General features: G+C 43.0%; 1 protein-coding gene across 1 annotated transcript in view; it reads left to right on the top strand.

The window, feature by feature from the left end:
• Positions 1-18,349, top strand: part of COL19A1 (collagen type XIX alpha 1 chain) — a 331,665-nt gene that overhangs the window by 94,081 nt on the left and 219,235 nt on the right. Inside the window, exon 10 of the mRNA XM_029912234.1 lies at positions 8,859-8,903. Within this exon, the coding sequence (XP_029768094.1) occupies positions 8,859-8,903 (45 nt within the window). The remainder of the gene's footprint in view (positions 1-8,858; positions 8,904-18,349) is intronic.

The following is an 18,349-nucleotide window of genomic DNA, read 5'->3' as shown; positions in this document are numbered from 1 at the left end:
AGTTCTTTTTCTGTGTCCAGGGCGCCAGTATAGGGCTTCATGAGCCAGGGCATTAGCGGGTAGGCTGGGTCCCCGAGGATGACTGTAGGCATCTCCACATCCCCAAGAGTTATTTTGTGGTCTGGGAAGTAAATACCTTCCTGCAGCCGTCTAAACAGACCAGAGTTCCTGAACACGCGAGCGTCATGAACCTTGCCCGGCCATCCGACGTAGATGTTTGTAAACCGTCCCCGATGGTCCACCAGTGCTTGCAGCACCATTGAAAAGTAGCCCTTTCTATTGATGTACTGGCTGGCCTGGTGGTCCGGTCCCAGGATAGGGATGTGAGTCCCATCGATAGCCCCACCGCAGTTTGGGAATCCCATCGCGGCAAAGCCATCTACGATGACCTGCGCGTTTCCCAGGGTCACTACCTTTGGGAGCAGTACCTTGACGATTGCCTTGGCTACTTGCATGACAACAACCCCCACGGTAGATTTGCCCACACCAAAGTGGTTCGCGACTGACCGGTAGCTGTCCGGCGTTGCAAGCTTCCAGAGGGCTATGGCCACTCGCTTCTGGACAGTGAGGGCTGCTCGCATGCGGGTGTCCTTGCGCTTCAGGGCAGGGGACAGCAACTCACAAAGTTCGAGGAAAGTCCCCTTCCGCATGCGAAAGTTTCGCAGCCACTGGGATTCATCCCAGACCTGAAGCACTATACGGTCCCACCATTCCGTGCTTGTTTCCCGGGCCCAGAATCGCCGTTCAACAAAATCCACATGCCCCATTGCCAACGTCATGTCCTGGGCGCTGGGGCTCGTGGTTTCTGACAGCTCTGTGCCACTCTCCGACTTCAGGCTCTCACGGCGGTGCCGTAGCCTCCTCGCCCGATTTCTCTGCATCTGCCTCAGGGAAAGGTGTATGATAAGCTGCGAGGTGTTGAGAACGGCCACAAGTGCAGCGATGGTCGCAGCGTGATCCATGATCGCAGTGCTGTGGCGTCCGCGCTGTCACTGACCAGAAAAGTGCGCGAACTGATTTCCCGCCGGCGCTTTCATGGAGGGAGGGAGGGCGTTAGTGACGGACGGATGACGACAAATTTTTTTTACCCAGAAGGCATTGGCGGCTCGACCCAGAATTCCGATGGGCAGCGGGGACTGCGGGAACTGTGGGATAGCTGCCCACAGTGCACCGCTTCCAATATCGACGCTCGCCCCGTTAGTGTGGACTCACAAAGTCGAATTACTGTCCTTAGTGTGTCCTTAGTGTGGACACACACGTTCGACTTTGCAATATCGATTCCACATATTCGATTTAAGTAAAATCGAATTACCCTCGTAGTGTAGACATACCCTTAGAGAATTTCTCTTTGGACAGATACATTAAGGAAACAAGTACAGTTACAAAACTCTATCAATTTGTCCAGAGTTTAATATCACTAGAAAATCGTGTCCATTTTATCAATACAGATGATAGAAATATCCAGCTGGCTAGGCTTAATTTTCGAAGAATTTTCCATATGAGATTATGAATCTTTTAGAATCATTTGTAAACAGAAAGACCTGCTTGTTTTATTCTCAGTACTCAGTAGCAAGTGTTTTCATGTTTTTCATTTGCACTATCTTTGTTTTCAATAGAATATCATAGATTGGTGGTTCTCAACCAGGGTACACGTATCCCTGGGGGTTCGCAGAGGTCTTCTAGGCGGTACATCAGCTCATCTAGATATTTGCCTACTTTTACAACAGGCTGCATAAAACACTAGGGAAGTCAGTACAAACTAAAATTTCATACAGACATTGACTTGTTTATACTTCTTATATACTATACACTGAAATGTAAGTACAATATTTATATTCCAATTGATTTATTTTATAATTATCTGGTAAAAATGAGAAGGTAAGCAATTTTTCAGTCATAGAGTCCTGTGACACATTTTTTTTTGTGTTTTTATTTCTGATTTTGTAAGCAAGTAGTTTTTAAGTGAGGTAAAACTTGGGGGTACGCAAGATAAATCAATAGTCTGGAAAGGTTGAGAGCCACTGTCATAGATCAGTCAAATAGGATTTATTTCCTAGCACATGCTCATTGCATATGTGTGCCATATTTTTAAATAAATATGTGTAAAATATAGGGCTGTCAAGCGAGTAAAAAAATTAATTGCGATTAATCACACTGTTAAACAATAATAGAATACCATTTATTTAAATATTTTTGGATGTTATCTACATTTTCAAATAGATTGATTTAAATTACAATACAGAATTCAAAGGTACAGTGCTCATTTTATATTTATTTTTGATTACAAATATTTACACTGTAAAAAACAAAAGAAATAGTATATTTCAATTCACCTAATACAAGTACTGTAGTTCAATATCTTTATCGTGAAAGTTGAACTTACAAATGTAGAATTATGTACAAAAAATAACTGCATTCAAAATTAAAACAATATAAAACTTTAGAACCTACAAGTCCACTCAGTCCTACTTCAGCCAATCACTCAGACAAACATGTTTGGTTACAATTTGCAGGAGATAATGCTGCCCGTTTCTTGTTTACAATGTCACCTGAAAGTGAGAACAGGCGTTCACATGGCATTGTTGTAGCCAGCATCACAAGATATTTACGTGCCAGATGCACTAAAGATTCATATATCTCTTCATGCTTCAACCACCATTCCAGAAGATATGCATCCATGCTGATGATGGGTTCTGCCCACCCGGCCGCTGCTCACCTCCTCACCTCCCACCACCACCCGCCCGCCACTCTCCTCCTCGCCATCTGCCCGCCACTTGCCTCCCTGCTAGTCTCCTCGCCGTCCGTCCGGCGTGCCCCCTCTGTCAACCCAACCGCCGCTCTCGTCCTCACCATCCACCCACCTGCCTGCCTCCTCACCTCCCTCCCGCCTGCCGTTCGGCTCCTCACCCCGCTCGCCCACCCACCTCCCGTCTCACTTTTCCCCCCTTTCTCCTCACCTGATTATCGGGACAAATGGCGTCCCGATCATACATCGGTCGGGACGTGGGACAAAGGGCTAAATATTGGGACAGTCCCGATTTGATCGAAGTGCAGGGCCCCCCAAAGCGCGGGGCCTGGGGAGGTTGCCCCGATTTGACCTACCCAAGGGATGGCTTAAGCTGGGGCCAGTGTAAGGACAGGACTGGTTCAGCCCCCAGTTTAGGCTAGTTATCTCCTGAGGGTGTTCTGACTTGTATGGAAAGTTGCAAGGGCACAGAATCACCAGAGATGTATGAATGCTTTCTGCTCTGGGGCTGCTGTGGAGGGAGAACAGAGCAAGAGGAGCTGTTTCTGTGCCTGGCAGGAACCCCTGTGGCATTGGGGGTATTCTCGGGGAGGGGCTTAGGCCTGCCATATTGTCCTTTTGTGCCAGCCTAGTTTGCTCAAAGGGGCTGTAGGGCAAAACTGAATTGGGCCCATAAAGCTTGATTTTTTCAGAGATGCTGAATATTGACAGTTCCCCCTGACCTTAGTGCGCTTTGAAAATACGTGTGTGTTCTGTGGTCTGTAACTGAATTGTGAACATGAATCAAAAATGTCAACATTTAAAGCAGGCTCCATGACATGACGACTGTACAGGATTCACAGTATGAGTGCTAGTAAGTATTTGCTGAATGTGTGTGTGGTTTTTTTAAATCAAATTAATAGTTTATAAGGTGATTCTAACCATTAATGTTGGAGTTTGCTTAGAGAAACAACAAAGCGTTCCAGTAAGATAAGGAAAATGTGATAGTGATTTTTTTTACAATCTGATTTTTTTTATTTATTAAAAAAAGTCATAACCCCTGTAGTGGTTTTAGGCTTGTTCTGTACATGTTTGGAAGCAGCATTAGTATGACCCTGTGGTGGTCCATTTTTGATCATTACGCTCCATTTCTTTACCACGAAAAATAGTTGTTCCCATTTTCAAAAAGGCAGGGCCTTTGAGTGGATCCAAAGGCCTGGCAACTCAAGGTAAATGAAAGGCACAAATCCATAAATTTTCAAAACAGTGAGTAGGTTTTAATTGCATTATATTCATTGATATTAAAAGGAATTGCATGGCTAGTGTTTCTGATGTATCCAATACATCCTCTAAGCCAAACTGTAAGTAGTATCCCAAGTCATAAATAATAGGACTCTTTTCTTTTATATTGATGATGGGATACATCCAGACATCTTGGATTTCATAAACTTTGTCCGTGAAACATCTATTACCCTTTTAAGTGTTTTTAAAGTAATTAATATTTTTTCTTTCCCATCCCTGAAGGGAATCTCATTAATTTCTAATATATTCGATATTATATACCACATTAACTTCTAAAATGTTGTAAATTCTCAATGATTCTAAATTGTTCCAAATTATTTGTTTAGGTTTCTCCTTACTTTTTAAAATATGTTTAGGTAATCTAGTGCTTAATTAATTTTTGGTACCATTTTGAGTAATCTTACATTAGTACTAGTTAATACTTTAAAATCAGGTACATGTTAAAATAATGGACTATGATCAATGATAAAATATCATTTAACCAGATTTCTAAAAATATTTCATTTGACCTGTTCCTTTTATGGAGAGAAGCTTTTATGTTTTCTGGTTTGTACTGATGCAACTGTGTGAAGATAGAAAATTGTTATCTAGGATTATTACTAGTCTGTCAAAAGTATCTGAATTCCTAGTTTTCTGCAAATCTACATATGTGAATTTTTTTTAATAACTTATAAGAATTTTTCCATTGCATTTACATCTGTTTTGACCGAGAAGAGCCAAATGAATGATCCAGAGACTGGAAAACATGCCACGAATGGAGTTTATAAAAACCCCATTTTACCAGGGTTGAGTTATAAGATTGCTGTAGACCAAAAGAGCTTTGTATTTATTTATTTAATTTCTTGAGTTATATGGATGAGTCAATTGTTTTTGTCTCTTTGTCCATAGTATTAGGGCGTGGTGAGAGTTTCTTCCTCCTCCTTTGTCCTTTTTGTATATTTTGTATGACTTGGAGGTAGAAAAGTGAGAGTTCCAACGTTTGTGTTACTTAGTGGATGTGGATGGAAAATAGTGAATCGAGTGCAATGGGAGTTACTCGGGATCAAAGTCTATAGTTTTGCTGGTGAAAAGCCCATGAAGATTTATGGGGGCAATGGAGGAGATTTTATGGTTGAATTCTCTGAGCTAGTGTCAAAGCTTCTGTAGGGAATGCTAATAAATTAATGTTCTTGTGTATTTCAAAGTGCAAGTAGGCTTCAGCCTGAATGGCTCAGCACGTGATTTGCCAGGAGCAAAGGACACTCTTTGTGTCTATATCAGGGGTTGGCAACGTTTGGCACGCGGCTCGCCAGGGTAAGCACCCTGGCAGGCCGGCCAGTTTATTTACCTGATGACGTGGCAGTTTCGGCCGATCGCGGCCGCCACTGACCGCGGTTCGCCGTCCCGGGCCAATGGGGGCTTTGGGAAGCCGCGGCCAGCACATCCCTCACCCGCGCCACTTCTCGCCGCCTCCATTGGCCCGGGACGGCGAACCGCGGTGAGTGGGGGCCGCGATCAGCCGAACCCGCCACGTCAGCAGGTAAATAAACGGGCTCGACCCTCCAGGGTGCTTACCCTGGCGAGCCGCGTGCCAAACGTTGCCGACCCCTGGTCTATATCTTACGCATTTTTATTCTTTATAATTGTAGATGCTGTTAGTCATATAAATGTCCAATCCTTCATTGAATTCGGATAAGTTCCTGATCTTAATAACAGAAGAAACTCACTGTCACAAGATGTATTGTGTGGTTTTTAAAAAAGTTTTTAATGTAATAATTTTAAAATTTATTGTCATTAACTTCATGTAGTATTTCCATATACTTTATTATGAGAGGAGAAATAGGAGAGTCCACTTTACCATCTCTAGCCTTTTATTACTGTATATCTAATAAGTAAATTAGAACTATATAATCCTAATCTTGTCACATATGGAAGTTTTTCTATACCTCTGACCATTTCCATCACTCGTCTGAATCTCTTCTGTTTGTGCTATATGCTTTTAGTGGTGAAGTGATGAGAAATAAATGCAGTATTCAAAGTTAGACCAATACCATTAATTTATATAATGGCCTAACCCTTTCCTTAGCCCTTCCTTACTACATACTGTTTGATTACCTATGCACATTGAACAGATATTTTCATTGAATTGTCCAACTGTATACATTGGAAGCATTTTCATTTTCTCCATTGTGGAGACAAAAATTAGAGGTTGACCATATAAGGAGCTTTACTTCTTTGTGTTCATGCTTATTGAAGGGATTCATTTAACGATAATGAATTCTTAACATTTCTTTTGGTTATGCTTTTCCTTGGAAAGCCATGTGTTAAGTGCAGTGTTGAATTGTCCCTCACTTTGAAAAGCTCCCCAACAAAGATCAGTATTTTTTCTTTAATCAATCATAGTCTTCCTGGCAAGATTCAAGATGGAGTCTTCTGTGAAACACAGCATGAATACCTTTTGAAATTAGAACTTAATTCTGATACCACTTTCGCTGATGTAATACCACTGATTTCAGTGGAATTATTCCTGAGTTACATCACTGAAAGGGCAATCAAGCTATGTTTACACTACCGCAGCATCAATACTCCAGCGATCGATGCACCAGGGGTCCATTTAGTGGGTCTAGTGAAAACCCACTAAATCTACGGCAGAGCACTCTCCGGTACTCCACCAGGAACAAGAGGAGTAAGGTAAGTCGATGGGAGAGTGTCTCCCGTCAACGTGGCCAGTGAAGACACCGGAATAAGTCGACCTAAGCTACGTCGACTCCAGCTACATCAGGCCAGCGGTTCACCGTCCCAGGCCAATGGGGGCTGCGGAAGCGGCGCAGGCAGAGGGATGTGCTAGCCGCCGCTTCCCGCCACCCCCATTGGCCTGGAGCGGCGAACCGCGGCCAGTGGGAGCCGCGATCAGCCGAACCTGCAGACGCAGGAGGTAAACCAACTGGCCCGGCCCACCAGGGGGTTTACCCTGGCAGGCTGCATGCCAAAGGTTGCCGATCCCTGAGCTACGTTACTCCCATAGCTGGAGTTGCGTAACTTAGGTTGACTTACCGCGCTAGTGTAGACATAGCCTCAGAATATGCCCCTAACTCTCTAATCATGGCTCTTGCCCAGAAGTTATAAAGCAATGGTACAGCATTCAGGAAGGACTAGAATATTACCTTTTGAACATATAACTAGATTAATATTGCCAACCTCAAGAGATCAGACCCCCAAAAATCATGATTTAAAAAAATATATTGTTGGGATTATATTTTTGATTTGTCTTTTGATATTTTTTAACTCTCCCCAGCTCTTCCGTGTGTTTGTGGGGTGTGTGTGTGACCATTAGTGTTGCCCACTCTCCCAAATGAATTACTTACAGAGATTTTTGCACATCTGCCCAGCCCCTGCCCAGCAGTTAATTCTGCTCTGCTGTTAGAAATGATTTTCCTAATAAATTTATTAAGGCTTACTATGACTCAGCTTCCACACAAGTATTCCTTTATTAGTCCAATGGCCAATTGGTGTTGGTTATATACAAAATACCAATACAAGCATATATATACTTATACTCCTAGCAACAATACAGTTATAAGTATTGCCCAAAATATTTACAACAGGATCAGGCGCAGGAGATATCTTCCCATCATGGCATGACTCCAGAGAGAGGAGGAAAAGAACCGACAAAGAAATTCCAAACAAACCTTGCTTTTTATACATTATAATATACCAGTGATTTCATTGCTGGTTATTGGACCTTAGCCAAAGCTAGATGAGAGAGTGTTGGGGCTGAACCCTGCCCCCTGGCCTGGTTAAGACAAGATTCGTGGCTGGGCCCCTTTCTTTTCAGGGTTTCCTTCTTATCTTATTTTGCTGAATTTTTCCTTAGCTATTGAACTAAGTATTTCAATTGTTTGCTTCACCTATTATCCAACTAACCATGTTTTCTTTATTTTTATTACTCCAGCCCAAACCTTAAATAAGATAAGAATGGTATTTCAAGAGTCACTACAAGTTTAACATGAAACAACTCTTGTTTCTCATGAACACATTCCTTTTGGTCACGTGCCTTGGGTCTGTCACTCAGGCTAACATCCAAACGCAGTTTAAAACCATAGTTCACCCAGCTGTAATGTGGGCCTTTATTCCTTACCTCTGCTTCTCATGGGGTTCTTCACTCCCCTCTCTGAGGCCAGGGGGCAGCAACAGTGGAGTCAACTCTCCCCCTTCCCAGGCTGGAGGGCAGCTATGGAGGCTCTTCACCCCTCCCCATTTCCCTTCCCAGGCTGGGTGCTGCAGGGAGTAGTGGGGGGGAGCAGATGTGCTGTTCTGTCCCAGTTGTTCACAAGAGAGGGGAGAAGAGGGACTGGACCCGCTCTGAGCTGCTGGGCTCTCTGCTTCCTCCTTCCCTCCTGTGAAAACAACGAACGGAGGAGACTCTTCTGGCTTTTGGCAGGGCTGCACGTTGTGAGGGAGCTGGAGCTTCCTTATGTCATCACATGATGGGCTCCAGAAACCTCTGAAATCCTGTCACTCACAGTAAAATGAAGAGAATTGGCAGTACTCCTTGATGCACTGCAACTAGTCATTATTCACGATTTTCTGAGTGAAATATAGTTTGAACAAAGCAACAAAAATTAGCAGTATGTATGTAGCTATACAGCATATACCCAGGATGTTGCTGTAAAAATACATATAATATACAAAATGATTAAAGAGGCAAATATCTATCCATAATCACTTGTAAAACTATTGGGACTTGCTTAGTTTGAAAATATTGCTGGGAATAAGTAGTCTTTGATTTTTCTTGTGGTTTGCTCATGTGAGTGAGAGCCAAATAATGAAGGTTATGTACATTTTGTTTCAGGGGGAAGATGGCTTAGTAGGTGTTCCTGGCCTTCCTGGTTCCAAGGTAAAGGCATTTTAGTTTTATTTTGTATATTTGCATTTCTGAAGCTTCCTTCTTTTTCCCAGCTGTTCACTATCTATAGAAATTGGTCAGTATTTTAAATTACATGTGGGGTGTAAGATTCATTTCATATGCCAGTGGAACTCTATCACTGGGCCTCTGGCACCAGAAATGACACGAGAAAAGCCTGCGCAGGCACAGCCACCTGCATATGTCATTCTGCATTAGGAGCTTGGAATCAGTTGGCTAGGCCTCAAAATTGGGCTATGCCAGCCCAGCTTGGAGATGTGCTTATTCAGAAATTCAAAACTACCCTTTCCTGGTGAAATCCCAGGAAGGAGGAGGATGACAGTGCGGTCACTTGCTGACTTCCCAGTCAAATTTTCTCTTTGGTGCAACATTCTCCTATTTATTCCTGCCCTCAGAGAGTTCACATGGTATTGAGTCTCCCTCAGGAAGGCTGGATGCACTTCAGCACCTAGAATCCAGAATGGGTGCCTAATAAATCAATTTATTTTGGGAGTTTGATGGTGACATATCTTCAGAACACTGGCAGGGGTCACTACAAAGCAATACAAGGCATTCCTTACACCCTATGGGCTGATTGTGCTGCCTTGACACCACCTCAGTGCATTCTGTCCTAAAAGTTTGGATGAAGCTATGTTGCTTGTTGAACTCTCATTATACTGTTTGGCTGGTGTTACATATTGGCAGTTTGGGTAATATATTGCTAGCTCTGATTAGATCAAATTATCCATAAAGTGTAATCTTAAAAGACTTGTTAACAATAATACTCAAGTTTTAAAGAACAAACTTTTCTTCGGTTTTTTGACAGGAAAGTCTAAAATTCATGCACATGATATTGTTCTATGTTTGAGATTTGTATTTCCATGTATTCAACAGTTAAACTTCATTCATTTAGATGTTTTATGTCACTTACATAAAACTTTTATTGTTAACCTCCTTCATAAGTGAGTGATAAATGAAGCATTATTTTACAGGCAGTAGATCTTGGGACAGGCAATAGACCTCAATCTGAACATATACATGCAAGCATAGTGGCAATAAACACCCAGAAACATATTCTGCTACAGTATATTATTTAAAAAAAAGAACTTTGCTACAAACATACCTTCATTCTTTTTATATTCATGAGAAAGCATAATCTTTCCAGATATTGGGTCAGGAATTTTCTAGCCTCAGCTGTCTCACACTGCTTGGAAATGTGACAAATATGTTTATTGTACTCGTGAACAGAATACCATAACAGCACCAAAATGTTCAATTAGCAAGACATAAGACTCCAAAAGATGTAATTCATAAAGAGATGCATGTTTATTGTAGGCAGGGCTGGTGGCACTTAAGAAGCTGTTGAGGTTGCTTGACACTTCCCACTTTGAGGGCTTGTCTACACTACCGCGTGGGGTCAATCTAAGATACACTATTCACGTAGCTGAAGTTATGTAGCTGAAGTCGACATACTTAGATCTACTTATCGCGGTGTCTTCACTGCGGTAAATTGACAGCTGATGCTCTCCCGTCGACTCCGCTTGCACTTCTCGTTCTGGTGGAGTACTGGAGTCGACGGGAGAGCGCTCAGCAGTCGATTTATCGCATCTATACTAGACGCGATAAATCGACCCCCGCTGGATCGATTGCTGCCGCCAGTCTGGCGGGAAGTGTAGACAAGCCCTCTGACTTTGCTTTTTAGTTGCTTATAACTTTGCCAAACTCTAAGCATTTGGGCTGAAATTTTCATCCCCGTCTGCTCAAGCTGAAAGCTTTTGGAAAACTTCATCCAAAATGGTTCAGCAGTTTCCAAGAACAAAGCTAGGGGAAAACATTGTTTTACCCATATTAAAAAATTCTGGTGACCTTTTCTTTAAAAAGTTAAAGCGCCCCCATATCTTGTAGCAGAGACTTGAAATTTGGCAAGAGGGTGGCCATGTCTGCCCAAATTTGGCCAAGTTATAAGCTTTAGAAAAATCACTGTGTGCACACACACAGTAGATACTACTTCAGTTCTTAGCAGCTAGAAACGTGGACGATTCCATCCTCATTGAGCATGCTCAGGCCTCTTACAGCTCCTGGTATTGATCAGGCTGTGCATGTGTTACCCCCCAGTGTGACTGCACGAGCTCCATCCCCCTCGTGGTTCCTTCGTGTTACAAAGCAACTGAGCATGCAGTAGTATATGCCTATGCAATCTTAATTTGGGCCCTTTGTTTGTATACATTATACTATCCTTAATTTAGAAGTTGAAAGGTGTGTCATGAATGAGGCAGGAGACTGCAGGAACAGAAAGGATAGTCTCATGGTTAGGGCAATATTCAATTACCTTAGAGCAGGGGTGGGCAAACTTTTTGGGCTGAGGGCCACATCTGGGAGGGCAAATTGTATGCAGGGCCGGGGCAGGGGGTTGGGGTGCGGGAGGGGGTGTGGTGTGCAGGAAGGGGCTCAGGGCAAGGGATTGGGGCAGAGGAGGGGTGCGGGGTGTATGAGAGGGCTCAGGGAAGGGGTTTGGGGTGCAGGAGGTGTGCTAGACACCTCATTTAAACTTTCCACAGATGGTCAGTAGTTGTGTGTTCCTCATTGTCTGAGTGCCTGACTTGAGACCCTGGGATAATTTGCAGATTGGCTGAGCACTCAAGGCTGCAACTGAAATTAATGGGAGCTTTGCTTCAAACATATAAAGTACGATATAATGCTAAATACTCTGAAAAATCAGGCCCTAGTTGTCTCACATTGGGCACCCAAAATTAGTGGAAACTTTTGACCTTACTCTCTCTGTGTCTCAACTGTCCAACTGTAAATTGGGGATAATGCAACCTTCTCATGCCACGGGGGTATTGTGATGATAATTTGTGTGTGAAGCACTATTATGATTTGAAAACCGGGTTTGATAACTGTGCAGCGAATAAGACATAGGGCCACTACTGAATAGTGATGATAAAATAAAATATTGAATAATTGCTCACTGAGTGGGCACTGTCCTTCCTGTGCATTGAATGAGACAAAACATTTTATCCTGTGGATAAAAATGGTATGTGATTATGTAATTAAAGTTATATGCTAAATTAAGGCTAAATTAAGATTTCCTAAGTGCTTCACTTTGCAACCTTAATAATTCTCTTAATGTAGCTTTTTGTGTGCAATATGTATATATTTAGCAGTATCTTTTACTGATAGATATGGACTAAACCAGTTCAGAAATGGCTTCGTCCTGTCCTGTGGTAGGTGCGCTTCTGTGTAGGCTACCATTTTGGAACATGTGCTTTAGGGGTAAACTAAACTGGTTTGGTTAAACCAGTGCAACTTTGTATGTGGGCTCGTTTATATCTGTTTCTCTTCCACCTGCAATAAGCCTGGCTTAAATGGATATCAGAGTGTGTATGTAGAAAATTGCATTGGTTTTACTAAAATGATATAAAATCACTCCTTTAGTTATTTCCGTTCAACTCTGTGTGTAGACCAGGCTTTAAAAACTAGAAATAGCAAATTATTCCACTAACATAGCACTATTAAAACTCCCATTGAAAGAACAGGGCTACATATTTAAAGGAGTCTGAGTGTGGAAAGAGAGGAGAGAGTCTTTTAGATATCCTGCAAATGTTCATTTGCACGAACATCTCTAAATATACTGTTGCTAAGAAAAAACACATTGTGGGCAATTAATAATCACAGTGGGGAATAAATGCATGATGAACCCAGAACTGTTATGTGGTTTACGTCCACTTGTCATCTAGTCTTATTGTCTGACCACATATTTCATGATACTCAGCTTTTTTGCCTTCAAGAAAATTGCTGTTGGATGCTTTCATGCTTGAGTAAGTTGGGTATAACTTTCCTATCCTATTTATATATATTTGATATTGAAACTGTATATTTATTCCATTTTTCTCTTACCTGCTGTCTTTGTTTGCTTAACTGTAAGCTCCTCTGGATAGAGATTGTGTCTTCCAAATGTTTGGAAAACACATAGTGCACCAGAGATGATATTGGAAATAAATAAATAACGCTAGTAGCATCATAGATATTTAAACTACATGTTTGATTAAAATCTAAGAGCTCAGATTCTAGCTGTAGGGAAAATTGAGAATTAGTTCAATTTCTACTGGAAGAGCAGCTCTTCCAGTAGAACACCCAGCCACACTTTATTTGCACAGGTTTTGGGAACTTATATGATGAATTTGATATTTTGTGACTGTGAAAACAAGAGATTTGCAATCTTACACCTGATGAAGCTAAATGGAGTAAATGCCTTTTTTTAGGAATATATCAAAGATGCATAATGGGACATATATATCAGAATTTATATCAGAGAAACAAAAATGAAGAAACGTTTCTAAATTATTTTAACAAACACCACATGCATATTTTCCAATAGAAAAGCATGGGCTGCTATCGTACCCAGACTAAGTTCTGCATACTTTATCTTAGGCATACTACTAAAACTGACATCTAAGCTGTTGACTTCACCAACCACATTAGCCAAAACTGTAAGCATAATGCAGCCACCACAAACAGCTGCTGGAAAGCCCAGAACTATTTGCTGGTATATGAATCTGTGCATCTCAAAACTTTGAACTTGATTCTCAGATGTAGCTCATGATGCTGTGTCAACTGAATTATTTGGCAACATACTGTAAATAGGAAGCTTGCATGTTGTAGCCTACTGTTTCACCTACCCTCATTTAAACTTTAGGCTTCTATATAAGGGAATGGAATTCTTCAAAAGGTGAAGTTAGAGGGGGAGAGAGGATTACAAAATAAAAATGAGGAATTTTTGCAGTAAAGTGAGAGAAATACCATGTGCTGCGATTTGGGAGATTTCCATTTTCTTGATCTCCAGACCTATAGAGTTCACGTATGCCATATCAACGCTATGGATGTGGATGCTAAGAAAGGAAGATGAAATGAGAACCACCTCCTGCTAGATGGTTTTGGGGGATGTGGAGTATGGAATCTGTGTTTGGATTAGGTAGTTTGCCTGTTCCTATACTTGAAGGAATAGAACTTTGATTGCATTTCTCATTAAATAGGGTGTATGCTGTGGCATTGCATCCCATATTCTTCATAGTAATATTATGATATGATTATGGCATAACTATGATGTATTTTATGCAATATAGATCATGTCCAATATCCTTGAAAAGGTTATGATTCACTGAATATGATTATCATATTTGTCTGCAAGTATCATTTTGGTATCTGAAGTTAGTGATATTGTCTATACATCGATTAAAATGTGTTTACACCTGAGAACACCCATTAGGCAGAATACAATCAGTCTAGATGGCTGGCTGGGAAGGGCCATTAGGGAGAATAATAGGTTTTAGAAGAATCTCCCACTGGGAGCCTTCCTGAGGACGCTAAAAACAGGAGTTATGTCTGCTGTGACCCTACAGGGTCATGTGACCAATTCACCTGGTATTGGACTCCATCTTGAAATACCAGTGTTTTTCCACTAAAAAGTATGGGAACTAAGCCTGGAGACAAAGGGTTCCTCCCATATGCAAAAGCTATTTAAAGCAGGGGAGTGACATCATCGTGGTTTTTCACTGACTCCTCACCCAAGGAAACTCCTGAAAATACCTGAGGAAGAAGGACTGAACTGGGGGAAGGGCTGAACCCAGGCTAGAGAAATTTCTAGCCTGTGAAAGGAGTACCTGGGGTTTTAAGCTGCAAGCAAGTGCAGCTTGCTCTTTAAGAATCTCTGCAGATAGCTTAAATCATCATTTAGGGTGAGAATTTGCTACTCGTATCCAATCTCTTTCGTATATTAAGCTTAGATTACGGTTTTGTTTATTTGCGAGGTAATCTGCTTTGATCTGTTTGCTATCCCTTATAATCACTTAAAACCTATCTTTTGTAGTTAATAAACTTGGTTTTGTTTTGTCTAAAACCAGTGTGTGGAAATCATACTTGGGGCAGAAAGCTGTTGCATCTCTCTCTCCACATTGAGGGAGAGGGCAAATTTTGTGAGCTTTTGCTATACAGTTCTCTGTGCAGTGCAAGACAGTATAATTTTGGGGAGGGGAGGTGTGCACATGGGAAGCTGGTAAGTGCCCTAGCTGAGTAGCCTTCTGATGCAGGGGCTGGTCAGAAAGCCTGTCTGCATGTTATTACAGCTGGGTTTGTCCCTATCTGTGGGCTGACGAAAGTGTGAGACCAGGAGCATGTCTGCAGCTTGTCACAGCATTGCGGAGTGAGTGGGAGCCCAGGCTGGTAGGTCAGGTGACTCAGTGGTACCCCAGTTGCAGGCGGCATCCCGGGGGGAACCCCTCACAGTTGCGCAGCAAGCAGGGTCATATGCACAGCTTGTTGCTCTGAGACACTGGTGATGATTTTAAATGAGTTTTAAGTGTAGTGGCTAGAGCTCAGTCAAAGTGATTACCAGTTTTGTTATTTTCTGTTTGCTTATTTCGGGCAAGGGAAGTATGAACAGAAAAACAGGAAAATGAGTGAAAGTGAACCTAGCAAGAATCTGGAGCATGGCAGATTGCAGGCAGAAGAGAGGGAGAAGGAGACAGAAGACAAATGGAATTAAAACAAATGGAGATTAATGCACAAGAAGCTGCACACTGGAGAACCACACAAGCCGAAGAGGCCAAGCAAAAAGCTGCACACCAGAGAGCCCTGGAACTGCAAGACAAAGAAATGGAGGCCTGGAGGAGAGGGGAAAAGAGAGGAAGCATGAACTGGATTTGATAAAGAAGCGGAACCAGCACCCCCACAGCTCTCCAAAAATCCACAAATGGGAACGATTGTGTCCTGCATACAACAAGACGGGGGACATTGCTGAATATTTCATCACCTTTGAGAGGCTGTGTGTACTCCATGAGATTCCTGAAGACCAAAAGATGCCCACTTTGGTTGCAAAGTTGTTTGGGAGAGCGCTGGATATATTCAATAAGATGCCAATTGGAGATGCTTCAGATTATGGTAAATTCAAGGAAATGGTTTTAAAACGGTTTCAGATTATACCTGAAACATATAAAGTAAAATTTAGAAGCCTTAAGAGAGGTGCTGGAATGAGAAATGTGTCATATGTAAACCAGATGAGAGATTTGATGGATAAGTGGGTAAGGAGAAAAGGTATTACAAGCTTTGAAGAAATGTGTGATCTTGTTTCTCAGGAACATTTCCTGAATTTATGTAATGATGATGTAAAACAGTGTTTATGGGATAAAAAGGTAAAGACTGTTGATGAACGTGCTACTCTAGCTGATCAATTTGAACAAACCCAAGTATCTATTAGAAATAAATCACAGGCAGGGGGCTTTAAGTTTGGAGGAAAACAGGGTTCTGTTTAACTCCTGGGGAAAGGGAGGGTGGATGGGAGGCTGGATGCTCATCTCCCCAAGTCCATTCCTCTTGTCCTCGCCCAAGTCCCCTGTAAAAACAGAAGAGCCCAGAAGGTGCTGCTATTGTAATTCCACTGAGCACCTTAGGAATAAATGCCCTGTGCTGAGTGGGAACAGGCAGCAAGCAACTCATGGGAACGCTGCTACCCAGAGCACAGAGGCACCTCAGGCAATTGCCACTTATCATACAGGGTTTGTAAAAGTAGCCTCTGCACAGCCAGGCAGGAAACACATAAAGACTGTCAGAATTAATGGCAAGGAACATCTTGGGTGGAGGGATACAGGTGCAGACATTTCTGTGGTCAGAAGAGACCTTGTTCAGGAGAAAGACATATTGCCAGGGCAGATGGCAGAGACTTTGTTTGTAGGAGGTCACAAAATCCTTGTGCCATTGGCTAAAGTGCACATAGAAACTGGGGATTTGGAAGCTGAATTAATTGTGGCTGTAGTACGTGGTAACCCAACACAATTGTTACTTGGGAATGACTTTTTCAATGTAGCTCAGGCTGTCAAGGGGTCTGTCAGCAGCAAGGCACAATATTGTGCTGAAACCCCAGAGGGAAAGGGTGAAGTCTCAGGAACTGCTGGGGGAATGGGAGAGTGTTTCTTTAATTCCTCTTCAGCAGTAGAAAACAGTCTGCTTCCAGGGGTGGGTGTGGTTGAGACCAGCTCCTACTGCCCAGTGGCTAAAAGCAGCTTTTCCTCAAAGGTGGAGGAGAGTGTATTGCCTGTCAGTGAGAAGACTGTCCAGGTTGCTGGCTGCCAGCAGGTTGCAGTTGAGCAAGGGACAGACCTCACTCTAGAAAGCATAGGAAGATGTCCTAGAGGGAAGTCCAGAGGTGGGGGGTGGAATCCTAGAGACCACTGAGGTGGGTGAGGGTTCCATGAACTCTGCAGCTGGAGGCAAGCCCAATTCAAAGAGGGAGGGCATAGTGCCTACCAGTAAAAGGACTGTTCTGGCTGTTAGCTATGAGCCACAGCTAAACAGGGGATAGATCCCACTCTAGAGAGCACAGAGGTGTGTGTCTGAAAGAGGTGGTGTGCACCTGAGAAGCTGGTAAGTGCCCTAGCTGTATAGCCTTCCCATGCAGAGGCTAGTCAGAAAGCCAGTCTGCATGTTATTACAGCTGGGTGTATCTCTACCTGTGTGCTGAGGAAAGTGAGAGACCAGGAACGTGTCTGCAGCTTGTCACAGCATTACAGGGTGAGTGGGAGCCCAGGCTAGTGGGTCAGGGTGCTCAATGGGAGCCCATGTGACATTTCACTCCATATTCTTTATGAAAATATCCTTATGATATGAATATGACATAACCAAGATGTACTTTATGCAAGATAGGTCTTGTAAGATATCATTGGAAAGGTTATAATTTACTGAATGTGATATATAATTTATAATTTACTGAATGTGTTTATCCAGTTTGTATGCCTGTATCATTTCTATATCTGAAGTTAGGAATATTGACTATGCATCTGTATTTCAATATGCTACTTTGGGTGACGCCAACTGCTAACACTTCAGGTACAACAATGGAAAAGCCAGACAGGGCTGATGGCCCATCAGCAAGGACAATAGACTATGAAAAGGCTTGGCCTTCCTGCAGACGCTCCATATTGCCACTGACTCATGGATGCTGTGATACTACAGCAGGGGATCAGCAACCTTTGGCACGCGGTTTGCCAGGGTAAGCACCCTGGCGGGCCGAGCCAGTTTGTTTACCTGCCGCGTCTGCAGGTTCGGCTGATCGCAGCTCCCACTGGCCGCGGTTCGCCGTTCCAGGCCAATGGGGGCTGCGGGAAGCGGTGCAGGTATAGGGATGTGCTGTCTGCCACTTCCCGCCACCCCCTGGAGCCTGGAACAGCGAACCACGGCCAGTGGGAGCCACGATCGGCCGAACCTGCGGACGCGGCAGGTAAACAAACCGGCCTGGCCCGCCAGGGGGCTTACCCTGGTGGGCCGTGGGCCAAAGGTTGCCGATTCCTGTACTACAGAGTCAGGTGGGACTTCTTGTAACTTTTCACGGGGGGGGGGGCAAGTTTGGGAACAAAGGATTCCCACCTTATGTAAATCCTATTTAAGGGTGG

Source organism: Terrapene carolina, unplaced genomic scaffold (genome assembly GCF_002925995.2).
Source record: "Terrapene carolina triunguis isolate 2854851 unplaced genomic scaffold, T_m_triunguis-2.0 Scaffold42, whole genome shotgun sequence".
Classification (NCBI taxonomy): domain Eukaryota; kingdom Metazoa; phylum Chordata; order Testudines; family Emydidae; genus Terrapene; species Terrapene triunguis.
This window is presented reverse-complemented; position numbering and strand designations above follow the sequence as displayed.